Source organism: Mugil cephalus, chromosome 20 (genome assembly GCF_022458985.1).
Source record: "Mugil cephalus isolate CIBA_MC_2020 chromosome 20, CIBA_Mcephalus_1.1, whole genome shotgun sequence".
Taxonomy (NCBI): Eukaryota; Metazoa; Chordata; class Actinopteri; order Mugiliformes; family Mugilidae; genus Mugil; species Mugil cephalus.
In genome coordinates, this window is record NC_061789.1 from 19,567,001 (window position 1) to 19,590,279 (window position 23,279).

The 23,279-nt window shown below is 41.2% G+C and overlaps 3 protein-coding genes across 5 annotated transcripts; 2 read left to right on the forward strand and 1 right to left on the reverse strand.

Moving 5' to 3' along the window:
- The first annotated feature begins 1,744 nt into the window (after positions 1–1,744).
- Positions 1,745–11,460, forward strand: paqr4a (progestin and adipoQ receptor family member IVa). Of its 3 annotated transcripts, XM_047571371.1 has the most exons (4): positions 1,745–1,930; positions 2,261–3,007; positions 6,004–6,222; positions 7,006–11,460. In XM_047571371.1, the coding sequence occupies exons 2-4, from the start codon at positions 2,734–2,736 to the stop codon at positions 7,437–7,439; spliced, it is 927 nt and encodes a 308-aa protein (XP_047427327.1). In that variant the 5' UTR covers positions 1,745–1,930; positions 2,261–2,733; the 3' UTR covers positions 7,440–11,460. The 3 variants fall into 3 exon arrangements, with proteins under 3 accessions (XP_047427327.1, XP_047427326.1, XP_047427328.1); XM_047571370.1 differs by having other exon boundaries at positions 1,865–3,007; XM_047571372.1 differs by lacking the exons at positions 1,745–1,930; positions 2,261–3,007 and adding an exon at positions 3,044–5,555.
- A 1,371-nt stretch (positions 11,461–12,831) lies between these two features.
- Positions 12,832–18,926, forward strand: coro1a (coronin, actin binding protein, 1A). Its single transcript, XM_047571368.1, has 11 exons — positions 12,832–12,958; positions 14,090–14,293; positions 15,340–15,462; positions 15,556–15,685; positions 16,158–16,339; positions 16,651–16,770; positions 17,414–17,518; positions 17,630–17,775; positions 18,006–18,063; positions 18,174–18,389; positions 18,575–18,926. Exons 2-11 carry the CDS (start codon positions 14,096–14,098, stop codon positions 18,665–18,667), a joined length of 1,371 nt encoding a protein of 456 aa, XP_047427324.1. The 5' UTR covers positions 12,832–12,958; positions 14,090–14,095; the 3' UTR covers positions 18,668–18,926.
- cldni (claudin i) lies at positions 18,821–21,872 on the reverse strand. Its single transcript, XM_047571369.1, has 3 exons — positions 21,706–21,872; positions 20,449–20,581; positions 18,821–20,163 (listed from the first exon to the last, which is right to left on the reverse strand). Exons 2-3 carry the CDS (start codon positions 20,578–20,580, stop codon positions 19,663–19,665), a joined length of 633 nt encoding a protein of 210 aa, XP_047427325.1. The 5' UTR covers position 20,581; positions 21,706–21,872; the 3' UTR covers positions 18,821–19,662.
- Positions 21,873–23,279: the final 1,407 nt, after the last annotated feature.

A 23,279-nucleotide genomic window follows, 5' to 3' on the forward strand; every position in this document is an offset into this window, starting at 1 on the left:
GTTTTCTCACGTGGTTTTGGACTAAAGCCATCGGTTGGAAACAGAGATTGTAGCACTAATGATCACTCTTTTTTCTTTCATGACTTTATTAACATCAAACATGAAGGCTTTTAAAAAGTTTGTCACCAACTGAAGTTTTTTTCTTCTCTCACCTACTTTCTGTCATTCTGAGAAGTTTCACATCTGAATAACATGTGACATGAGGCTTGTCCGGAATAAAGGGGAATCTTCTTTGTCACAGTCTTGTGAATTTGCATGGTCATAAGATCATGACAAAAGCAAGCAGTCCAAGCAGCAGAAGTGGTCTGTGGCCCCCAAGTGGTCCATGGATTTCATGTGCATTTGTTGCTTTTGTGCAGAATTTTTTATTTTTTATTTTACCCCATGACGATAATGTTTTTGTCGCTTGAAATTATAAAATAGGCAGCAATAGCATTAGGGTGCACCTAAACAACATGTAGTCAGACACTGAGTCATTTTAGAAACCACCAGTTTTCACCGTGACACCCACTTCACTTCCTATAACAGCTGACTGTCATTAGAGGTTCTCACAGTACTTAATATCTGTCGACTTCTACTAGATGTAGATCTTTAAATAATAATCAGTGTCCAACAGTAAAGAAATGTGTGTTAAAACAAAACAAAACAAAAAACGAGTTTGAGGGTCCTGAGCAGTATCGTAGCTGGTCCTAGGACTGTGCTCTTCTGGTGTTGTTCTGGAGATCTGTTGGAGCCATTCTTCCCGAGTTCTCCTACCACCACCGGGATCACGCTCGCCTTCCACATCTGTTCCAGCTGCTCTTTCAAGACTTGGTACTTCTCAACCTTTTCATGTTCCTTCTTTCCGACGTTGGTGTCAGCTGGTATCTATCACCACCACCCTCCTCTGTTGAAATCAGAAACTAAAATAAGAAATCATAACACTCTGGTGTTTCTGTGTGTTTAATCCGGCGTCTGCAGATTGGCTCAGACAAAGCATCAAGCTCTGAGAGTGGCAAATGAGCAAAAAATACACAGTGCAGGTCTGGTTTATACTGTACTGATTGTGTGAAAAATCTCCATTACAATCTCTTATTATAATATCACTACTGAAGGATAAAAACATTTTGTTGATAAACCTATTTGTTATGCATGTGTCTTCACAGATGTAACTAATCTTTTCCTCTGTGAGCTCGGGAAATAACTGCAGTATCACTTAACGTGGTGAAGGCATCAATAGCTCAGTTGCATTCACGCTGCCTGGTGGAGCAAAGCAACATAAGCTGCCCTCACACAACCAGAACGAGACCAGAAGTTAAAAAAAAAGTCCCCCTTCAGACTAAAATCTGATTTATATTAGAATGAAAATTAGTTAATTGAAATATGCGCTATTTTAGTTTAAAAGTAAGCTGGCTGTATTGCAAACGCTTCTCCAGACCTTTGGTGACACCAGAGTGCAAGGTTTGTTGCATGTCTGCAGATACGGGCAAATTTGAGAGAATGACCGTCGGCATTTATGATGGAGTCCTGCAACATGCATTGTCTGCGCATATCTGCTTCAAACCCCGTGAATCGTCGTATTACTCTCAGTAAGCGTGAGACCGCTTTCATGTTTAAATTTATAGATTAACAGAATATGCTGCATTCAGATCTTCCTCTTCCAGACCAAACTGTGTGGGCATATCTATACACACACGACCTCTGATCACGTATTTTCCATATCAGGAAAACATATCAACACCAGGGTAACATCCAAGGTGACAATGGTATTAAATATTTATATTAATATTTTTCAATGTTCGAGTATCGTCATAGTCCGGAATGTAGGTTTTATTTCGAAAACAAAAACCGGAAGTACCTTTGTTTATATTCCATATAACTTGACACGCAGGGCGACGCAGGGGACTTAAGGCCGCCAGAGAAGATTCCGCTTTTCAAAGAATACAGCCAGGTAGAAATAATGGTGGAAGGCAATACGATGAAACAAATGATGAAGAAATTGGATGTAGGCTTCGTGGACCAGGCCATGCGTGTTTCGAGTCAGCCGGCTCAAATATCAGCTCTCTCATTCTCAGTCATCGGGCGTCAGTAGCCGACTGCCCGGCTTGCTAGCCCGCAGTGCTTTAAAATCTCTGCTCTACATTCACGGATGTCATCTTTTTATTTATTTATTTATTTATATATGTATTTATTTATTTATTTATTTTATAGTGTTACGAAAGCCAGTCAGCATCAGACAGATTTGAACATACGACGCCCGTTTCCTTTCATTAAAATACAGGTGTAGCCTGGTAGTCCTTTACTGCAAGCCTGACCGCTGGGATTAAGCTAGCATCATCTGGAGTTGGATGCCAGCATCATCCTGACTGGGACCTGGAACCCGAGACCTGGAACCTGGGACCGGGACCCTTCAGGTCTGAGCTGCTGCACTGGAATGTTCACTAATGAGGAAGTGGCTTTAACATGACGAGACACGGTTTGTCCCTCATCTTCCCGAAGCCTGTTAGTGCAACACAGACCCTTCTTAGATGCCAAATGTAATGACTGTCCCGAGCTTGCACCATGCATGTGACTGGCCGTGTCTGTCTCCAGCCTTGCGGATGACACTCACACAGGTTACGGCGGTTAGAGGCAAACAGCGGCGGCGCGGATACGCCGTTGCCGGGTAGCGCTCAGAGACTTGACGGGAGCTTGCTAGCGCCGAGCTAGGCGGCTAACAGCACAATATAAAACCCTCCACAAATACCAACACCAATGGTATCCCACAAGGTTGTAGTCGCAATAATCTTACTAAACGTGTATATAGGTGTACAGTCTGTTTTTTACTTATTCGGCGGTGTCCTTTTAACGGTCCTGTTTGCTATGGCATTTTTAAATGGACCCAGGCTGCTGGACTGGGCGAATTCCCCTCCACATCTTCAGTTCAACAAATACGTCCTAACGGGATACCGACCAATCTCATCTGTGCAAGACTGCATCAGAAGCCTGTTTTACCTGCACAATGAACTTGGAAACATATACACTCACGGTGAGTACAAAACATCTGCAGGATCTGCTTAGTCAGCAGGTGAGATTTCTGTGGACTGTGTGACTTTGAGCATTAACCCACACCAGGACAGAGGCAGAGGCTGCACCTGCACAAGGATGCACAGGCTGTACACTACAGCCTCCTGGAAATCCTTCATGAAAACACATATTACTAAAGTGATATTGCATTATATATATGTATGTGTGTGGGGGGGTATTCAGAGTGGTGAAAATCTGAAAATCTGACTGTTGGATTTGAATTTATTTTTTGTATTTCCTTAGATTGCTTTAAAGTAATTTAAGATTGATAGCTATTTCAGAAACTCAGGACATCATCATTGTGTAAACAAATGTGTGTGTACAGTGTTGATTCTACATGTTTACTTTAGTCAGATGTGTGTTTGTTTCGTTTCACCTGCTGCTCTCTTCTCTCTCTCCTCTGTTTCTACCCGGCTGGCCCTCCCTCCAATTCTTCCTGTTAAAAGGGAGTTTTTCCTTGCCACCATCGCCACCATTCACGCTTCATACATAAAACTGAAAATGACTGTACTTAAGTGAAATGTTGACATTTGCACTTTCTGTGAAGGCATGTATTTCATACCTTGCACTACAAATCAAGCGTGAAGTAGTGGTCTTTTTACTCCACTCACAGCTGTCGTTAGTTATAAGTTATTTTTCTAACTTCTGTTTTCACTTAGGTCCTACAAAACATTTGATTAACTTACATAATATGAGGATCAAACTTCAAAAATCAGATAATATGGACAGGCCTACCTGCAGCTTACTAATTATTAATAAAGTTTTTCTACATGAATCAGCCAGTTTCGTCTTGTTTTATCTGATTGCCTGATCAGCATAAAACAAGTCATTATATGTGATAGACTGGACACAGTCATTTGACATTTTCTCTACAGGTTTTTTCATGGAAATTCTATTTTTTATTGTTATTTTTATTCTCAAATCCAGACTCATTTCAATTCAAGAGAATTGACTGCGTCGTCCATACATGTCTGAGCAGAGAGTGTTGCTGATGGAGGAGAGACTCAGGGAGGAAGGGACAGGAAGATCTGAGAAACCATTTCAGCTTATGCAAAATGTGTACACACCCATGAGTGCATGAGCGCATCTACATTACAAAGTTACGAACTCTAGGATGCAGCATGTTTTGTCAGTGCTGGGGATGTGTGCTGCAGAACATATAAAACACTCAAACACTGGTTCTCACAGTGACTTTAATAATTCATCGTCCCACAGTCCCACAGTTTTACATCACTGATAATAGTGAAAGACAATTAAAGGTGCCTTTATCTTTTCATTTCATGTCTGTACCACACTTGCAAGACGTTTTGATGATATATTGAGTTAATTACAAAAAGGACTAAGGCCACGTTTTACTGCTGCTTACAGGCAATGTAAGTTAATACTGAAATGCTCTTAGAGAAGTTTGACATAAAGGTTTGTTCAGCTGAACCAAACATAATTGAAATTGCCAGGAGTGTTTTTTTTTCATCTAGTCCTAAATGTCATGATTACACAATATGCTGCTCTTTTTATAGTTTGGGGCAAAGCAAAATTAATTGCAGTAATGTGTTAATCTGTGCAGTCGGAGGTGGGACTGATGTGTGAGCTTGTTAGCAATCTGCATGGTTGTATTCCATTTTCATACAAATTTGATTAGGCTGCCAGTGGCGTGACACTTCGTGGCATGACTTACTTCTCCGCTAACGAAATCGAAATACATCCTGAACAGTACACCGTGTGTGTGTTCCTCATTGTGAAGGTCATAATCTGGTGGCGCTCTAGCGGACAGCAGTCACAGATTAAACTGCAGTAGTGATAATGAGGGAAGTGGCCCTGGAAGTCTTTGTTATACTCCGGTGACGTCGGCTGAGCGTGTGACCTCAATTGCACCCTTAAAATGATTGCGTATATAACGCTTATATGATGTTCAATCGAGTGGACTTTGTCCAGCTATTTGAGTAGAAGAGAAGCGGAGCTGCGCAGCTTGAGTGTGGCCTTTTGTGTTGTGTAGAAACATTTAAGCTAACTTACATGAGCTGCCTGGTTTTGCATATAAACTGAAAACATCCTGTCCGCAGCTCAGGTCCCAGACACTTTTGTGCTGCAGGCTGTTAGTGGTGATCCTCTCCACTACGCTCATGCCTGAGTTCAGCCAGTCGGCTCAGGACGAGTGGGGGGAGGAGCGGAGATAACACACTTAAAATAGATGTGTTACAGTGGATGGCATTCCTTGTATCACCTGCCTGGGACAAACGCCTTGGCTTTGGGAACGGCACAGTGAGCAAAACAAGGGAAAGAACGTGCTATGCAAGAGTGATGAATGATGGGAACAACTGTATGTGGATCGAATTTCACAGCCTTATTTTGGTCATGTAGCAGTGAGTGCTGCTCGTTGCCAAACAGACAAACTTAAATTGGGGAGCCCTGTGGCCGTTAGGTGTATGGCCTTTCGCCGCATCACTACAAGAGCTCAGCGGGAGCCTCGTCTGTCTCACAGAAGGAAACTCGGATGCGTTTGTGTCAATCACGTAGGTGTCCCGAGCATGGCGTCTGCACACGCTCGGCTCATTCTGACACAGTTTGGAAAAATACGTCCTCCGGCCTTGAAAGTCCCCGTCTCGATAATCCATCACAGCAAACATGACATCTTAATTTGGTTTTGTCAAAGTTGCTGTGGTATTATACCCTGCCTGACTGGATGATTTTCATATCAGTGTGTGTGCGTTACCTCAGGCTGTTTGTCGCCATTCACAAGAAAAAGCCTCAAACACAAATAATCCCTTGCCGTGCCAGTTTTAATGACAAATTTGTAACGAGCATGCCTGCGTACAACAGAGGGAGTCTCATAAAGGTGTGGGTGTCAGACGTCTTTGTGTTTTGTGAAGTTACACGTTTGATGAAATCCTTAACAGCAGCGAGTTTGTGATTAAGGTAAAGTCTTCTTTAATGACGGCGCTTTCTGCTCCCACCCTCCAGGCATCCCTTTGGTTTGCTTCCTGGTGCTGCTGCCTCTCAACATCCCCTGGTCTCAGATCAGCGTCACCTGGTTGGGCGTGGTGCACTTCCTGGCCTGCCTGTCGCCTCAGCTGGGCTCTGTGCTCTACCACCTCTTCATGAACCACGAGGGAGGGGAGCCGGTCTACCACACCCTCCTCAAGCTGGATGTGTGTGGAATCTGCATGATCAACACGCTGGGTAAGCTTTCTCCGGGGCTCAGCAGATTGCTTCACTGTTTGTCATTTCGGATCCATTGTCGGCCGCCGCTGTCTTACTGCTGGTCTGTTTACTTTGAGGGTGGGATTTTGCTTTATTGATGGCAATGATTTACAGTAGAAGTGTGTTGCTTGAACGTGTACCACTATTGATTTGTCAGAATGCTAAGTCAGTCAGACAGTGCAAGCTGTATTCCAAGTTCTGAAATGATTATTGATCTGTCTATGCTTCCTATTGTAAAAAAAACTGACATGGGCATTATTTTTCATTTATTTATGTACCTGTGTACTTGGAATTAACCTTATAGATCGGCTTACTACCCACATAACGTTGATAATGCAATAATAATCATCAGAGTGATGAGGCCAGAAGATGTTGCACATTTTATTGCTAAATTCTGATTATTGTTCAGAGAATATGAGGTTAAAGAACCGATCGTTTTCATTGTCGTTCTGTTATTGTTTCTCAATTCAGTGATTAATTACTGAAAGTAACAGTCACGCTAACAGTCCAAACCACATAATCCCAATGAGAAAAATGTTTAAATATTTACATCTGGAAGGCTTAGTTCGTTGAGAATTGAGTAAAACACGAAACACCCAGCTGGGCTACAGATCAGCAGGTCTGAATGCTTCTAACCCAGCTTAAAAAACCATTTAGGCATAAAGCCTTGTTCTTTGAACCATGTAGGGTATTGCTGCTGAGTTGAGCATCAAAACATCATCCTTGTTTTGACTTCCTTGTGTGTGTTTTTTCTTGTCTTAGGGGCACTGCCCATCGTATACAGTACGCTGCTCTGCTACCCATTCATCCGTACTGTGGCCCTGTTAGTCTACATCCTGCTGTCCAGCCACGCCATCTACTGCGCCGTCACAGCTCGGAGCAGCGTCCGGCGGCTGCGCTCCTTCGCCTGGCAGGCGCTGTTCCGCTTCTCCTTCTTCCTGCTCCGCTGGGTGGGCGTGGGCGGCGGCAGCCCCACCTCGCTGCGGCACTTTCTCATGATGGACGCGCTGGCCGTGCTGGGCGGGGTCATCAACATCACACGGATCCCGGAGCGTTTTCGGCCGGGCCTCTTTGACTACTGGTGCAACAGCCACCAGATCATGCATGTACTGGTGGTGGGCTCCATCCTTTACCTGCACTGGGGCGTGCTGGATGACCTGCTCTGGATCAACAGCTACAACTGTCCCTCAGACTGACCCCCACAACAACCCCCACCCTCTAACGAGGAGCACTGAAACACACGATGGAAGAACCTCTCAGGGTGGGGGTGGGGGGGGGGGTCTGAAGAGGGATTACAAAGGAAGGGGAGATCAGGGGGAACTGATGCTGTGCATGTGTTCACCTCATGCTGTCGGACTCCGAATGTCCATATCTTCGTCCATCTTACTTTGTCCAGTAACATGCACACATCGTTCTGTCTTTTGTCACAAACATGGACACACAGAAATGCAAACACAATGTAAAGTGAATATATTTTAATCAGTTAACTTATTAACTGAGTATTAAACATTAGGGAGTCTTAGGTAAAGGCTTCTGTAAAAGGTTACTTGAGTTTAAATCCTTAACTTAATCATAGAAGTTTAACTTGAGCATTAGTTGATGTGGTTGGCTAAGACAGGTCAGATAATATCATATGCTCGAAGTCCTCTCAGATGTCACCGTTGCTACCTATGCACCATATCTCACCTCATCATGCACGTCGCATACGTACACTCACACTCCCCCACGCCTATATTTTTACACTATATAAGCACTCATTGAGTTCATTTTGTCAATGTGACTGTTTTGTTGTTTATGTACATGTTTTCTGCCACACCTCTTCCCACGTGTGTGTGTGTGTGTCTGAAAGATGAAAATGGGTAAGGGGTTCATTCCTTCATTCCTGAGTACGCTAATATGTTAGTCATGAGTTTACTTGTTTTAGGTGGTCTGGACCTCAAAATCTATGGAGTGGTGTGAACTGCTTTGTTTGCACCTGAACCCAGTGCCAATGAAATTACTACATTTTTAATCAGAAACTGCCAAATATATGCTCTCATATATTTAACAATTACTACAAATCTAATTATTTTGAAAATTTAACCACTATGAAGTTTTATCGTTGTCAAGTTTAGGTAGAGACTAAGTGCTGAGTCTTGAAAGCTCTCTAAAATGACAGACTTGGTAGATACCTTAACACTGAAATGCCACATTGTGCACACTGGGTCCACATGTGTCGACAGGATGCACTGAATATTAACACTTTGCTTCTCACTGATGCCAACAGTAACGATATATTACGATTCAAATGTCTTTACTTTCTAAACATTTTGAGGCCAACAGCAGATATTTATCTTTGGACACAATTTCCACAAACAGTGCACACGAGGAATAGATTACATTTATTATTCCCTTTATTCATTTGCAATTGTGTTGTGATAAAAAGCTGCTCAAACGGTCCATGTTGTGGCTGCGAGGATCACTCGCTGACAGATCGAGTTAGAGGTCAAAGAAAATCTATTGTTTCATTCAAACTGCGCAAATCCTGGGGATTAGCTTTGCGTTTCCTCTCACTTTTTCCCCTGCCATATGTGACTTCTCCATCCAGTCACACAGTAATACTACTGAAAATGATCGGTATCCATGCGTCATGGTAACATTCACAATAGCAGGAAAGGAAATTGCTGCAATGTTGCTTCAAAAACAATTCTACTGTAGTTGGGTGTTTACTTGTACTTTGGCCATAATGATGAGCACTCATTATTGCCAACATCTGGGCACATAAGTGCCACATGATACTTTATGTGAATGCACTACTGTTGCTCTGTAGCTGTACCTGTGTTCTGTGGCAGAACACAATTTAACTTGCACTTTTTTTTCTTTTCTTTTCTTTCTTTTTTTTTAAATGAATAGGCGTTTGACACCTATGAGTGTTTCTAAAGGGGTGGGGTGGGTGTTGATATTTTAAGCTTGCTCGACTGCAGGAATGAACCCCTGCACCATCCTGTCTTGTACAGGTGTGAAAGTTCTGTGTGTGTATTCATGATTATTTTTGTGTCCATGTTTGGCTGATTCTATTTCAGTTGCTGCTCTTAAGTTAAAGTAACTGTAGGACTGTAGTCCTGTCAAATCTAGAAGCCTGATTCCTTATCTAGAAGCAGACTTTATTTATTTCTAAGTGACACTGCAGTTGTTTCAGTCACAGCCGCCCTGTGACTAGTTGCCAATCCCGTCAGCCCTATTTCGTCTTGCCATATTAAAAACACACGAGGCGTAGCACAGCCTCCGCTTCCTTCCTGACTCACAGGTGAAGAAGGATTTTCCTGTCTTTATCACGTACACTAACCTCCGACTGCACCCACCCAGTTCACACTGTTTGCCTCCCTCTGACAGTGAATATTAAATGCAATGACCGTGGTACAATGTAAAAGCTGAAATTAATGTATTTTTGGCCATTGAATGAAACAAACAAAAAAAAAAAAACAATGCATGAAAGTAGCTGTCAAAAGGAAACTTATGTCTCATAGTCTTAGCTGATTGTTTGTTCATTGTTACCAGCAACCGGTTATTAACAACCTCCTGGAAGTGACTAGGGGAGGGGGGCTTGGTTTCGGAGGATGTGGTTACCAGTAATAGATGAGGCAATACATCACTATCAGATAAACTGCACTGCTCATTGTTCTCCAAAGGGCTTTGTATTTCAAGTAAATTATGACACATTTAAAGTCCATATAAATAATGTAAATACATATATGTAGGTTATATTAACATACAGATGAATATATCCCCCGACTCATCTTTGATACATACAATATGTTAAGATAAAAAAATGACAAAAGAAGGGATGGGGTTAATGTTTTGCCACATATAAGCTGCTGCTTTTTTTTTTCCAAAGTGAAACACAAGAGAGGGAAACTTGGCGCGGTGCTTCGGATTGATATCATGTGTTTACCCAGCTATGTCCATTTATATGTGAACAACACAAAAAAAAAAAAAACAAATACCGAAATCAGTGCTAATGTAGAGTTGTTTGACCTTTTGTGGTCCTAAGAATGCTTTTGATCATTTAAATGTAATCACTTTTTTAGATACGCGAGGAGGACGTTTGTGACCGTAGTGGGGAATCTTGGCGGGCATGTGAATACCTCGTGACTACCACTGGTCTATCTATGCATTATCAGACGAAAAGATACGTAACGGTGAAGTCAATTTGTGTTTGTTAAACGGCTCTCTGATCCACCATAACAGAGAGAGCTCACTCCAACATCCTGGGTCTCCCTCTTCTCAGGGTGCCATAACAGTAGCTGTAACATCCGAGGCCTGACCTCTGCTGTCCGAAACATGGCCGTCTGCCTTCCCCTGCCCTCTTTAGTCCAGTTTAATCACGCTATAAATCCAACTAACTGGACACAAGGAGGAAGGAAGGAAGGTGGATCTCTCTGTAAACCGTGTAACAGGAGTGATCAGAAAATTGGTCTTGTCCTTTTGTCTGTATGTTAAATGAAAAAAACAAACAAAAAAAAACTGACATGATGTATGAAAACATCGCTTATAAAGCTAAATTCAGTTTTTTAAATATAACACAGGTGCCGGATAGCCTGTTAACAACTTGTTTATAATGTATTGTTATATACTGATTATTATGATTACTGTTATTCTGTGGATCCTAATAATGACACTGGTCTATGTGTACAGGTGATGAGACAAACCCTGTCCTTTAGGATGAAGTGAGCGTTTTGGAGGGTCTGTCTGTTATCTATCATATCTGCAATGTCACTGCATATGTAAAGTGTCAAAGGAGTGAGTGTGGCTCCATCTAGTGGAAGTTCATTGATGCACGCATTACTGTAGCCATAACGGCAGCCAAATGAAACGCACTGACGTGTGGTTATACTGTCAGTACTGACCTGCAGTTATCCTCTAATTTATTTATATTCCCAGTCAGACCATGTATGTGCACATGTCTGTGTGAGCTCTCCTGCAGGACCCATGCATGCGTGAAATCTGTAAGTTGTCCAGTTTACTTTCTCCTGCTGCACTGATGGGGTGCAGATTGCATCCCCAGAGTGCCTCATTATCCAGTCTGTGTGCTTGCAAGTTAATGTGCATAAACACAGACACACGGTGTGTTCCTGCTCCGTAGTTGTCCAACATTAGTGACCTGTGTAACAGACAGGCTCTCACACTCCTCAGTCTCCAGCAACGATTGTGCAATAAACTGAAGTCTATATTTTTAAACCTGCCTTCAGGCTATCTCTTTCACCCTGTTTATCATATGTTCCCTTTATTAATGTATGTGTGTCTGCTTGTCTGTATTTGTGAGAACCATTTTGAATTTAACACCTTCGCTGTGAATACACTGGTGGCAGACAGCATTTACTACTACATTTGGCTTCCTTTTTGTGCAATGCGTAATTTTCCATCAAATTACATTGTCCACTTATATAATTAGCCCGTGCCTATAAGTAGTTTGACTCCTGAGGCTATTTCGACAGATTAAAATCGGTCAGCTCTGTTAAAAACCAGGTAAGAAGTGTTCACATAATTGGATACTTTAAAATGAAATGTAACTCTGGTTGTGGAGTTACTTTTCTTACGTTTGGGCAGACTGATGTGGACAAATCGAATTCAGTGATGTTGCTAAATCCTACGTTGTAGGTTAAGAACACTCCTTGAACAGCTCATTAAAATGTAAACAGCAGTAGATCCATGCAACAGAAGAAGATCAGAAAGATATTTGTAATTTAGAATAAAAAGTCTAAGCTAATAAAGGAGTCATTTTAGAATCGCCAGTCATCAAAGTTCAACACAGTTAATTGGCCGGTGGTTCTTGGGTTAGTCATTATGATTTTAAGATTAAGGAAGTACATTAGCTAAACGAGGGTCCTCACAAATGTCAAAGTATGCTCACATCAGATTCAAGTCCTCACGGTGACGCAAGAACAAGAGAGCAACAGCCCTGCTCCAGGTGCCTCAGGTGTTCAAATAGTAAGACTGAAGACTGTTATTATGACAGAGCCGGTTTGGTAAAGTTTGTAGCTCAGGGGTTTGGAGGCCCTTCTTTGTCTTGGTGTTACACCTCCTTGAAATCTGGGCTCTTGTAAGAGACAAAAAAGATGAATTGAAGCAACCAAGAGGCTTTCACATTTCCAATAATGCAAGTAGAAATAATCTTGACCAGTAAAACATAAAAAAAAAAAAATTAGTTGACGAAGTAATGAACGTGGGTTTTTATTATCTGTGCTGTCTATATTTTATATTGTCTAATATATTACATAGCGTAAATATTGTGCCTCTGCCCTGAACTGTGAACCTCAGGAATGCATCACATTAGTCTGAAGTTTCACTGACAAGTTTTATGGTTGTTCTACATGTCAGAAGGGAAGTATTTATGATAATGAAGTGAAACCTCACCCAAGTCTGCTGTCATTTATTGCTAAACGTGAACTGAACTCCAGACAATCAAAGTGTGCATTGTTGTGCTGCTGCTGTCTTGATATTGTCTTGCTAAAACTCCCATAGGACGTGCACCGCGTTTGCAGTCGTGCTACCTTGTGCACTCTTTCAAATGTCACAGAAGAAGACACCTCCCACTTCCACCTTCATTTGAAACTCTCACTTCCTCCATGTCATTTTGTGATGTACTTTAACCTACCGTCTCCTCTAAGTTCTCATTCTGGTAGCCGGGTGCTCTTCCGAAACTCCTTGAGCTGAATCGCCCCCTCACGACTCCCAGGTAGGCCTGCAACTTCTGTCTTTGCTGTCATGCACCTGCAAACATCTCCAAAGATGATCATGATGTATATTATTCTGTTATTATATAATAGTAGGTTAAGTTCACCAAACCTTATTGATTTGAATTGGGCATCTTTGTTCCTCATGTTCCACACGGTCTCCTGTTTCTCCTGTTTCTTGCTTTGTGCTGGCCAGTGTTTTCCATCACAACAGAGGGAGGCGGTGGTAGACACAGGCTATTGAGATGCCTGATAAAATTACGGCTCACTCTGTAAAGGTTTATTAAATTAGGTACAGAGCAGCCTGAGAGGTCTTGTGATGCACATGCAGCTAAACTGTTACACTGAGTGTGAGCTTAGGCGCGGCTGCAGATTTCAGGAAGTAAAATCTACAAATGGAGGTAAAGCAAAACATATTTCATGTTTTTTGCTGGGTGTGCTGTTGCTAAATGGAGCACACTTTGTTTATTCCTTGCCGCTGTTTCTGACTGAACTTTTTAAGATGATTTGAGGCTAATCGTAGATTTCATTACACAATCAGACTGATTCTTGCTTTGGTAAAGGATGCATTGTATATGCTTCAGCTTACTTCCTAAAATTTGTATTAGATTCTGGGATGATTGATGGCTGCACGAGTGCATGAATTACAAATTAGGAGAGGCTAGGGGTTTAATTGCTCACTCTAGAGGATGTGGTGTAACTGCCACTTTAGCAACTTTGTCCGTCTCTTTGGGCACGTAGCCCTCAAAGCGACGATAAATCCTTTTTTTGTACCATCCTCATAGTGCTGTTTTGTGCACTTATTATTGTAAGTACATTATTATACAAGTAAAAACAGAAATGTACAGGGAGGAGACTAAGTACCAGTCACAGACAGACTAGAGGAAATAGTTGTGAAAGCTTTTTCTTCCTCTTTTTTTTTTAGCTTTCCTCTGCCATGCCTTTCAAGTGTTTCGACAGCTTTTTTGTCCGTCAGTTTTTTTCCACATCAAAATGTTATTTACTTAGTTTATGCATGCAAACAATGACCCATGTGGTGCATCTCAAATAAATGTTTCCCCCTTTCCTGCACAAATAAATCCCTGTCCATTTGTTTAAGGCCTGTCCTCAGAGTAAGCTTTGCTTTGTCTTAGTTCACCATGTCCCGGAAGGTTGTGAGATCCAGCAAGTTCCGTCACGTCTTTGGTCAGGCTGTGAAAGCTGACCAATGCTATGATGACATCCGAATCTCCCAGATGACCTGGGACAGCAACTTCTGCTCTGTTAACCCCAAGTTTGTGGCCATGATTGTGGACGCCAGTGGTGGAGGAGCCTTCATGGTGCTGCCCCTGAACAAGGTGGGTCAGAGGAAACACTCAGCTTAGACAGAAGCACAGAAGAAACGTGCGTGCTCCTTGGGTTTGTTCTCATCTCATGATACCATTTTTGGATATGTTGGCCACTTCAGCTGCAAGTTGATTATTGTTTTTTTTTTTTTAACGCCTGTACTTCAACTGACATTTGAATAATGCCAGTCACTATGGTACGTTAAGCTGAATAAGGAAGTTTGATGCTGTCTTTGAGTCGTTCTCCACGTCACTTGCTTCGCTGCTGAGAAGTTTTCACCATATTAGGAGTTTATTGTTGCTCAGCGCAGGAGGACAGGATGTGGCCTCGACGCAGTTATTCTAGAGAGTGTGTTAGGTGCCTTGCAGTTTCTTTATTCCAGTTTGCAATAAAAAAATAGCAAATTGCTATATATGTGGTTTAATTAATGGTCTTGTGAATTTGTCAAAAACTGGGGCCTCGACTAAAAATGTTTGAATCAGTCTCTCTGTTCTTGGAAAGTCTTCGAAAACTTTGAATAGCTTTTCCCTAAAGCTAAACATTTAGAAGGTCTAAACCTTTTTTTGTGGCGTTACACTATGCTCCATCAGACCTTTTGCAATCACTTTCACCACTGCATGTATATAGCAAATTCATTGTTTAATTCATCTATCCATTTTCTGCTACTTATCTTATAGACGTTATTGTAATTGAATATGGAGGCAGAATTATGTTGTTGAAAGAGCCTTGAGATAAATGTAACTTGCTCAGCCCTGTACAAACCACATTATTCATGGTTTTATCTCTCGTGTAGTGTGAAACTCTCAAAGGACAAAAATGAGTGAAGGGACCAGTGGGCATGAAATTGCAGAGAAATGCACTGAGAAAGCATGAAAGCATGAAAAAACCCTCAGCCTGTTTTAGTGCCACCATGCTTGTATCATCTTTCCTTAGGGCCCAGGCCTCTTGTGATGTTTCTTTGCAGTTGTTGGTTCTCTTGCAGTCTCTTTGCTTTACTTTCTGTCGCTGTCTAACGTCTCTACTATGTCTAAATCCTGCTTGCTGTTTCTCTCTACAGACAGGCCGCATCGATATGTCCTACCCCACTGTTTGTGGACACACTGGTCCAGTCCTGGACATTGAGTTCTGTCCACACAATGACAACATCATTGCCAGTGGCTCTGAGGACTGCAGTGTCATGGTAAGAAAATAGAATTCTTCATGCCTCACAGGGTTTCAAAGCGTCCCATAGCATACGCAAATTACATGTCTAAATGTCTTCGTTGGTAATTAGGTTTGGGAGATTCCAGACGGTGGGCTGACCACATCACTCACAGATCCTGTTGTCAAGCTGGAAGGCCACTCCAAACGTGTTGGAATCCTGAGCTGGCACCCCACTGCCCATAACGTGCTGTTGAGTGCAGGTATGACTCACATTTAAACCTTAAAACTCAAACACAGTCTGAGCTGTTGCTGCATTTACTGACAATAAATGTGTAAATGTATTTTGAGGAACCATGCAGAGATAAATTTGACATGTATCACAGGTGTTTAGTTCAATGAAACCCGTTTGTTAAACAGGAAGTTCTCACAGCCTCCACCAACACCCTGAATACTGATCAGCAGCAACATGATATTTCAGCTTATTGTAGCGTGCGCTCTCTGAACCCTATCTATGATCGTCATTCTCTGAACTTTGAGTGGAACATGTGGGATAGATTTTTTATTTTTTTTGTCAAGATGTTCTGTTTTCATAATTTCCCGAAAGTGACACATGTGAATCAGCTCTTTTCATTTTGATTTAAACTGTAGATTACTTTATTCATAATGAGGCCACAGTTAAGCCCCTCACCCCTCTCTTTTTCTGATGCTCTCACCTCCACCGCGTCTGTGCAGGCTGTGATAACGTGGTGATCCTCTGGAACGTGGCTTGCGGTGAAGCAGTAGTGAGGATCGACAGCGTACACACCGACCTCATCTACTGCGCCTGCTGGAACAGGGACGGGTCCAAGATTCTCACCTCCTGCAAGGACAAGACCCTGCGGGTGTTTGACCCACGCAAGGGCACCGTCATCTATGTACGTTTCCTTATCTGACTGCACTTCCCTGTCACGCTGCTCTGTCACCAGACTTTCTGCAGCTGCACAGAACGTGTCAAATTATACTTCTCCCTCAACAGCTGTGGCATTTAACTCACGGAACAAGTGGCTAGTTATACCTAACAATGAGTTTACTACTTCTCAATCAATCACTAAAACGGTTAGAAAATAAGGTGACATCCTCATCTTCTAGAAATGATCATGGAGATAATTACATATATTTTTTTATATAATTTTTTTTTTTATATCAATGTACAATATATAACTCTGCTCTACCTTCACACCTATAGGAGAAGGAGAAGGCTCATGAGGGTTCCAGACCAATCAGGGCGGTGTTCATGTCGGATGGGAAGATCCTCAGTACGGGCTTCAGTCGCATGAGTGAGAGACAGGTGGCCCTGTGGGATCCCGTGAGTGTCTCAGATCTAAAACCTCTTTACTCAGCTCAACAGTTTCAAAATATTAAGATCCTTATTATGTGTTAAAAAAATATTTAAGTGTTTCTCGACAACATTAAATACGCATTACATACTGCACAGCATGTGGTACTGAAAAAGCTACTTCCTTGGGACAAATACAGCTAAATTCTGATTGGTGACCAGAAAGTGTAAATGCTTGAAACTGTTCAACCTTCAGCAGAGCAGTGTTTATATAGGACCTACAGAAATATGCCCTTAAACATCTCCGTCACATGTGGTTTGAGATATGTATTGAGGTTTAAAAGTTTTTGCACTGTTACACAGTTTTGAATGTGAAAACTGATATACTCTGCACATACATCACTCTTAAACGATGAATGACAAAAATAGTAAACGTAAGGAAATAACAGATATTACATCAAAAGCTGGGATGTATTCAATTGTTACTAGGGAGTGACACCACTGTTTCACAACAAGCATATTACAGCACAAAGGGTGGTTGATCTGCAATATCCCACATCATCCTCAATGAAATAAGCCCTGGCTTACCTGCAGTCTGCTAGAGCAGCCCTCTTTACACTTTATGTCCTGTTAGCTTATCAAGTTCACAATTATTGTTCTTCCCTTTTAACAGAAAAACTTTGCAGAGCCACTGACGTTGCAGGAGCTTGACACCAGCAGCGGCGTCCTTCTGCCATTTTATGACCCAGACACTGGCATCGTCTACCTCTGTGGCAAGGTCAGAGTTAGATGTTGAAATCTGTGTGTTTGTGTGTGCGTCACTCGCACAGGCGCATGCAGCTCACTCATCTCTCGTGTCATTTAATTTAATTTAATTTTTTTTTTACAGGGCGACAGCAGTATCCGTTACTTTGAGGTGACAGATGAAGCTCCCTACGTCCACTACCTGTCCATGTTCAGCAGCAAGGAGAGCCAGAAGGGGATGGGATACATGCCCAAGAGGGGCCTGGAGATCAACAAATGTGAAATCGCCAGGTAGGAACATCACTGTAGCTCAGGGTTTTTAAACTTGCTCCACCACGCTGGTCTTTTCAGACGTCCATAGCCTCCAGATGATCCAAAGGATTTTGGTCATCCATTTTTACCTCCCATAGTTGCAAGCATAGCTGTAGACACCTGGTCTTGTTTACATTGTGACGTGACATTTTTAGACATTTATTATTTCAAACCACAACCTAAAATATGAAAATGATTTCTACCCTCAGATTCTACAAACTCCACGAGAGGAAATGTGAGCCCATTGTCATGACGGTGCCCCGCAAGGTAACATCTTAACCAAGTTAAAGTATCTTTATCTACCAGGATGAGTTTCCAGTGGTTACAACATTCTGCTGTTTGTCCTTAATCCGGTCTTTCCTTCTCTGCCTGTTTAGTCGGATCTGTTCCAGGAGGACTTGTACCCGAACACCATTGGCCCTGAGCCCTCGGTTGAAGCCGATGAGTGGTTTGGAGGAAAAGATGCACAGCCTAATCTGATATCCCTAAAGGACGGGTTTGTGGCAACCACCAAAGCAAAGGAGTTCAAGGTTCACAAGAGTCTCCTGAAAACCACGACTGCTTCGGCAGGGAATCAACCTGAGAGCAGTGGGGTGAGCCTTCAGGACTTAACATTTATGCTGCTTTATAGTTTTTCTGACCTTTGAAAGAAATGCATTGTTTGTTTTTTACCTCAATTTATCTCGTCACTTGCCGCAACAATTCAATGTGGTGAATAAATAGATACGTGTGTGTAATCAAACTTCATGACATCACAACTTTACTTTTCTATTCTCAGGAGGTTCAGTCCTTGAGGAAGGAGGTCAAGGATCTGAAAGCGGCACTAGAGGAGCTGACCAAGCGTGTGAGTGAGCTGGAGAGCAAGCATTAAACAAGAAGAGTTCGATAAACAAGAAAAAATAAATCAAGAGCAGAAGTCAAGAGTAAAACAGCAGTGCAAAGAAAAACAAGAGGGAGAAGAGTGCTGTCAACGTTTGATTGTAGTTGGACAAAGGGAGAGATAAAGAGAGCAGACATACAACTATTCTTATTGTGGCTTGATTTGTTTATTTGGTTTTCTGTGATCAATTAGAGCAAATCCTATTTTAATATATGCTTTTAGTTTAAAATAAAGTCTTCTGTATTTTCAATTTTTGTTTTGAAGAACCAGTTTTTAATCTTTTACACCCAACATCTTACAAAATGAGAAACGAAACAAAACCACAAGTAACAAAGGTATGATAACATGATGTCAATGTGGACTGTGGAGAACATTTCGCATGAGGATCAAGTGCACACAGATGCTCCCTGAGGCTTACCGAGGTGCATTTGGTTAATACAGCTTTCACTGACATTGATAATATAAAATATTAAAGCTGAAAGAGAAAGACACAAGTGATATGCAAATATTTGAACCATTGGTGCAGCTAAAAAAAAAAAAAAAAAAAACAACCTCAGAGTTTACAGTATCAGATTAATTTTTCTAAAAAAAAAAACAAAAAAACAAAACAAAAAAAAACAGTAAAAAAATATGTGATGTTCTTTTACAGCCAATTTTGAGGTCAAATATTTCTAGAACAGTAATGGGAATGCAATATCATAGTTATTATTGGATATGTCAAAGTAGTAAGCAAAATAAAACATTTTAACTCTGAGGTCACAAGATATACTATGAGTTTCATCTATAAATTGCATTTTTTTACTTTCATAATGCTTTGGCCCCCACCCAAAATTTAAAACAAAAAATCACCCGTACAACTAAATGAATATGAAAATTAAACCTAGAAGGAGCTATTATTAGAAGTTACTATTTACACATTTCCTTTGCTTTGCTGCATTACTGCTTATCCCCTCCTTTCTAAAACATCAGTCCCTTTCATAAAGCCACTACACGTAGTTTTTGCTTGGGGCTGAGGCGCTGTTGCTGTAGTACTTAGCGGTTCCCCCTGAGCTGCCAGATCCGGACCTGCTGACGCAGCAGAGCAAGCCCCCAGCCAGAAGGAGAAGCGCACCAGCCGCCCAGCCAATGAAAATACACGCTCCCAGCTCCATCCTCTGAGACATATTAATGGGGTTGTTGAAGTTTTGCACAACAATATGTGCGGACCAGCTGACGGGGATGATCGCCAGGATTCCGGCCAGCAGCAGGCCCACCCCGGCCGCTATGCTGATCTTAGGCTTGACATCCTCATTCTCCACACAGGTGGTAAAGTCGGCCCCACAGAACAGGATGAGGAGGCTGAGGCTGCTGAGCATGCAGCTGATAATGGTCAAGGCTCGGGCAGCCTGCAGATCAGAGGGCAACACCAGCAGGGAATCGTACTTCTTGCACTGCTGCTGGCCAGTGCTCTGTACCACACAATTCATCCATAAACCCTCCTCAGTGGTCTAGTCACAAAAAGACAGAAAGATGATCAGAGAGAGACATTTCGTCAACCATTTATGTCGTGCAGTGGAGTGTAACTTTAGCTTGAGGCATTTGGTGCCAATTCACAAAATAAGCTCAAAAAATATGCTAGGCTACCCAATTGTATATTTAATAGAAGAATATTAGTTTTGTGTTGACCAGCTGTTAGATGTATACAGGATGCTATTATGATACTTTAAAAATTCATTTAATGGGTAATTGATTCAAGGTGAGATTATAGCCTGTGTGTCCAATTTTACAATTACCTGTGAAGTCACAATGTTGGCTCCTGTGAACGAAGACACTTTCCAGCGAGGGAGAGCGCAGCACACTATGACGCCAATCAGACCAAGGACCCCAAGGGTCACACATACCATCTGAATTGCTGATGATCCCATTCTGGAAAAGACACAATGGAGAAAAAACATAGAGGCATGAGGGAGAAAATTAAGTTACCGTTATTTCACTGTACTTTATTATTTTTAATAATTTTTTTTTCATCAGGCTTTGGCTAATTAATATTTACTGTTTGTTTCTGAAACTTCACTTCTCTTCATCTAAAATGAACAAAGTTATTTTAATTTTTTAATTCTTAGGATTGTTTACTCGTCTGGTTATGAGGGAAGCAGTAGTCAAATCTCCTTTCTGAGAAAGGAGGTACCAGAAGGTACTTCTGTGTTGTTACTTTGGCGTTATAGTGTACCCTGGGGCTGGGTTTTTTTCAGTAATCACATAGCTGAACATGCAACTCTAGATCTTTGGTTTGTTATGACTCTGACAGGTCGTAACTTGTCCTGACAGGCCCGGGCCTCCTGAGTTTCCACCCAAGACTGGCTGGGCCTCTCCCTAGCATCTTACTCCAAAGATTTCTCATTTGCATACTTATTTAAGTGAGGTTTATATTCATATAAAAGAGAATTGAAGATTAGAGTAAAAAATAAAGGGCAGTTTAACTGTAAGGCTTCACTCACAAGGCAAAGTATCATAAGAAAGTATTCAGTTAAATGTTCTAATGTTTAATTGTGATTATATATAGCATAGTCCAACCAAGATGATATATATATTTTGATTTTTTTTTTGTTTTGTTTTTTTGCATTAATGTTTTAGCTTTTGTAATCGAAATGAGTGTTGCCCAGCATAAAAAGACTATACTTTTATTAATTTTAAACATATGTGAGCTGCCCTTTCTCGAACTGAGTAAATAAGAAATAAGTATTTTAAAAGAAATATTGCGTTTTGAGTAATACAATTGTTTAAATCAAGGGACGCCCATAAATTCTTCCATAAGCCTTTAAATACACGGAACACAGATAAAAAGAACTGAACCTTTTATTCCCTATTTCTAATCTCACAGCTGTTTATTCTAACACTATAATTTGTTTTTTTTTCTAGGGCCCATTAAAAAAGGTATCCAACTAATCCTCAACCAATCCTTTCATCCTCTCATTTCAAGCTTTTGCAGGATCTCTTCTCAGAGTTCAGGCTGTCCTTTTGAATAAAGAGTGGATAAAAGGGAAGCCTACCTTTTATGAAAATGTAAAATGCGGCGAGGTGTCTGTTGAGGTTCTTTCTTCCTTGCTGCCTGTGCGTTGTTTTTTAAGATGCTCTCTTCTAATGTAGAGACGTTGTGAAGAAGCTGTGTTATAAGGAGCAGATTTGTAGAAGAATGTGAGGCGTAGGTGGGGCTCGGCTTGCATAGGGGAGTACACAGGAGGGAACGACCAAAAGACCAGACTGAACTTGTCCTATATGTATGTTTCCCTCTCTTTCCCTGCCTTAAAGACGAGGGGCTGTTATTTTGTCTTAGACAACATTTTAGCATCAGGTGTCAAAATTGATCAATTTATCTTAACTGATGATGCTGATGCTGAGTGAATTGTTTTGGTAGTATCTATGACAGAGAGACAGAAAAAGAAAGGTGAGTCATGTGGAAGGCTGCCCATTTTCTCTCTGTACCCTGTCTGCACAAACAAATACCATTCCACACACACACACACACACCTAGCTCTGTCGAAACTGTGATAACTGTGATGACGCATAGAAGGTGACCACTTTTGGAAGCAATGATGAATGTTTTTTTGTTTTGTTTTTTTGCGTAAGATCATAAGCTGGGTTTCTTGGAATATTAGGAAGGAAAAAATCAGAGGAAAAGAGAGGATTGCAGTCTCTAATTGAGCCTTGAACACATCAGCAAGTGATGCTCACACACACTCATAGTTTTGGTTTGCATAATATACAGAAAAATAAGGAATGAATTGAATGAATTTGATAAAGATTTCAGAGTTCTTTTTTTTTTTTTTTTAAATCTTATAACAATGTCAGACAAAATTGAAATGATGTATACTTCAATAGATACATCTCAACTTTGTTATTATAATTTATAAACATAATTTAAAAAATGTTCTTAGATTCAAGTGAAGATATGACACTTCTGAACTGAACTGAAAATACTTTGGGGTAATTTACCTTTTAACTGAAGTTATTTTAAGTAAAAAAGAAAAAAAAAGATAATCAAGTGAATCATTTAACATTTACAGTTTTCACCTTAGGTGGTCTTTAAAACAAGGGAGTGACAGTAATGTCTCCAACTAAAATACATACATATATTTTAAGATTTTGTGCATCCCTGGAAATAATCACTTTGAATCTTAAATAAACTTTTAAGAAATATAGCTTTCCCCCCCAAAAAAGGGGGGTCTCTTGGCACAACTTTCAGAGGAGAATATGAACTTCTGCTCCCTTCTGGCTGTACCACCAAGTTTTTATGGCGTGGGTAGTTTCTTGAGCACATCTCCTCTAGAGATGACTCCTTCATCAGTTCCTTTAAATGTGAAGATGGGCTCTCCATCCACAGAGCTCTTGTAACTTTGCATTAGAAATTTTCACTGATGCACCCTCAACCCTCTCCACCAATCCAACATAGTTATAGGATTTGGTTCTACCTGCAAGGTTCACAATGACAAAGCCACCAGCAGAGAGATCCCTGTCACCATCATCATTATCATCATCATCATTATCATCATCATCATCATCATCATCATCATCATCTGTACTCTCATACGGTGTCATAAAGTGGAATGGAAATCACTCCCTTCTT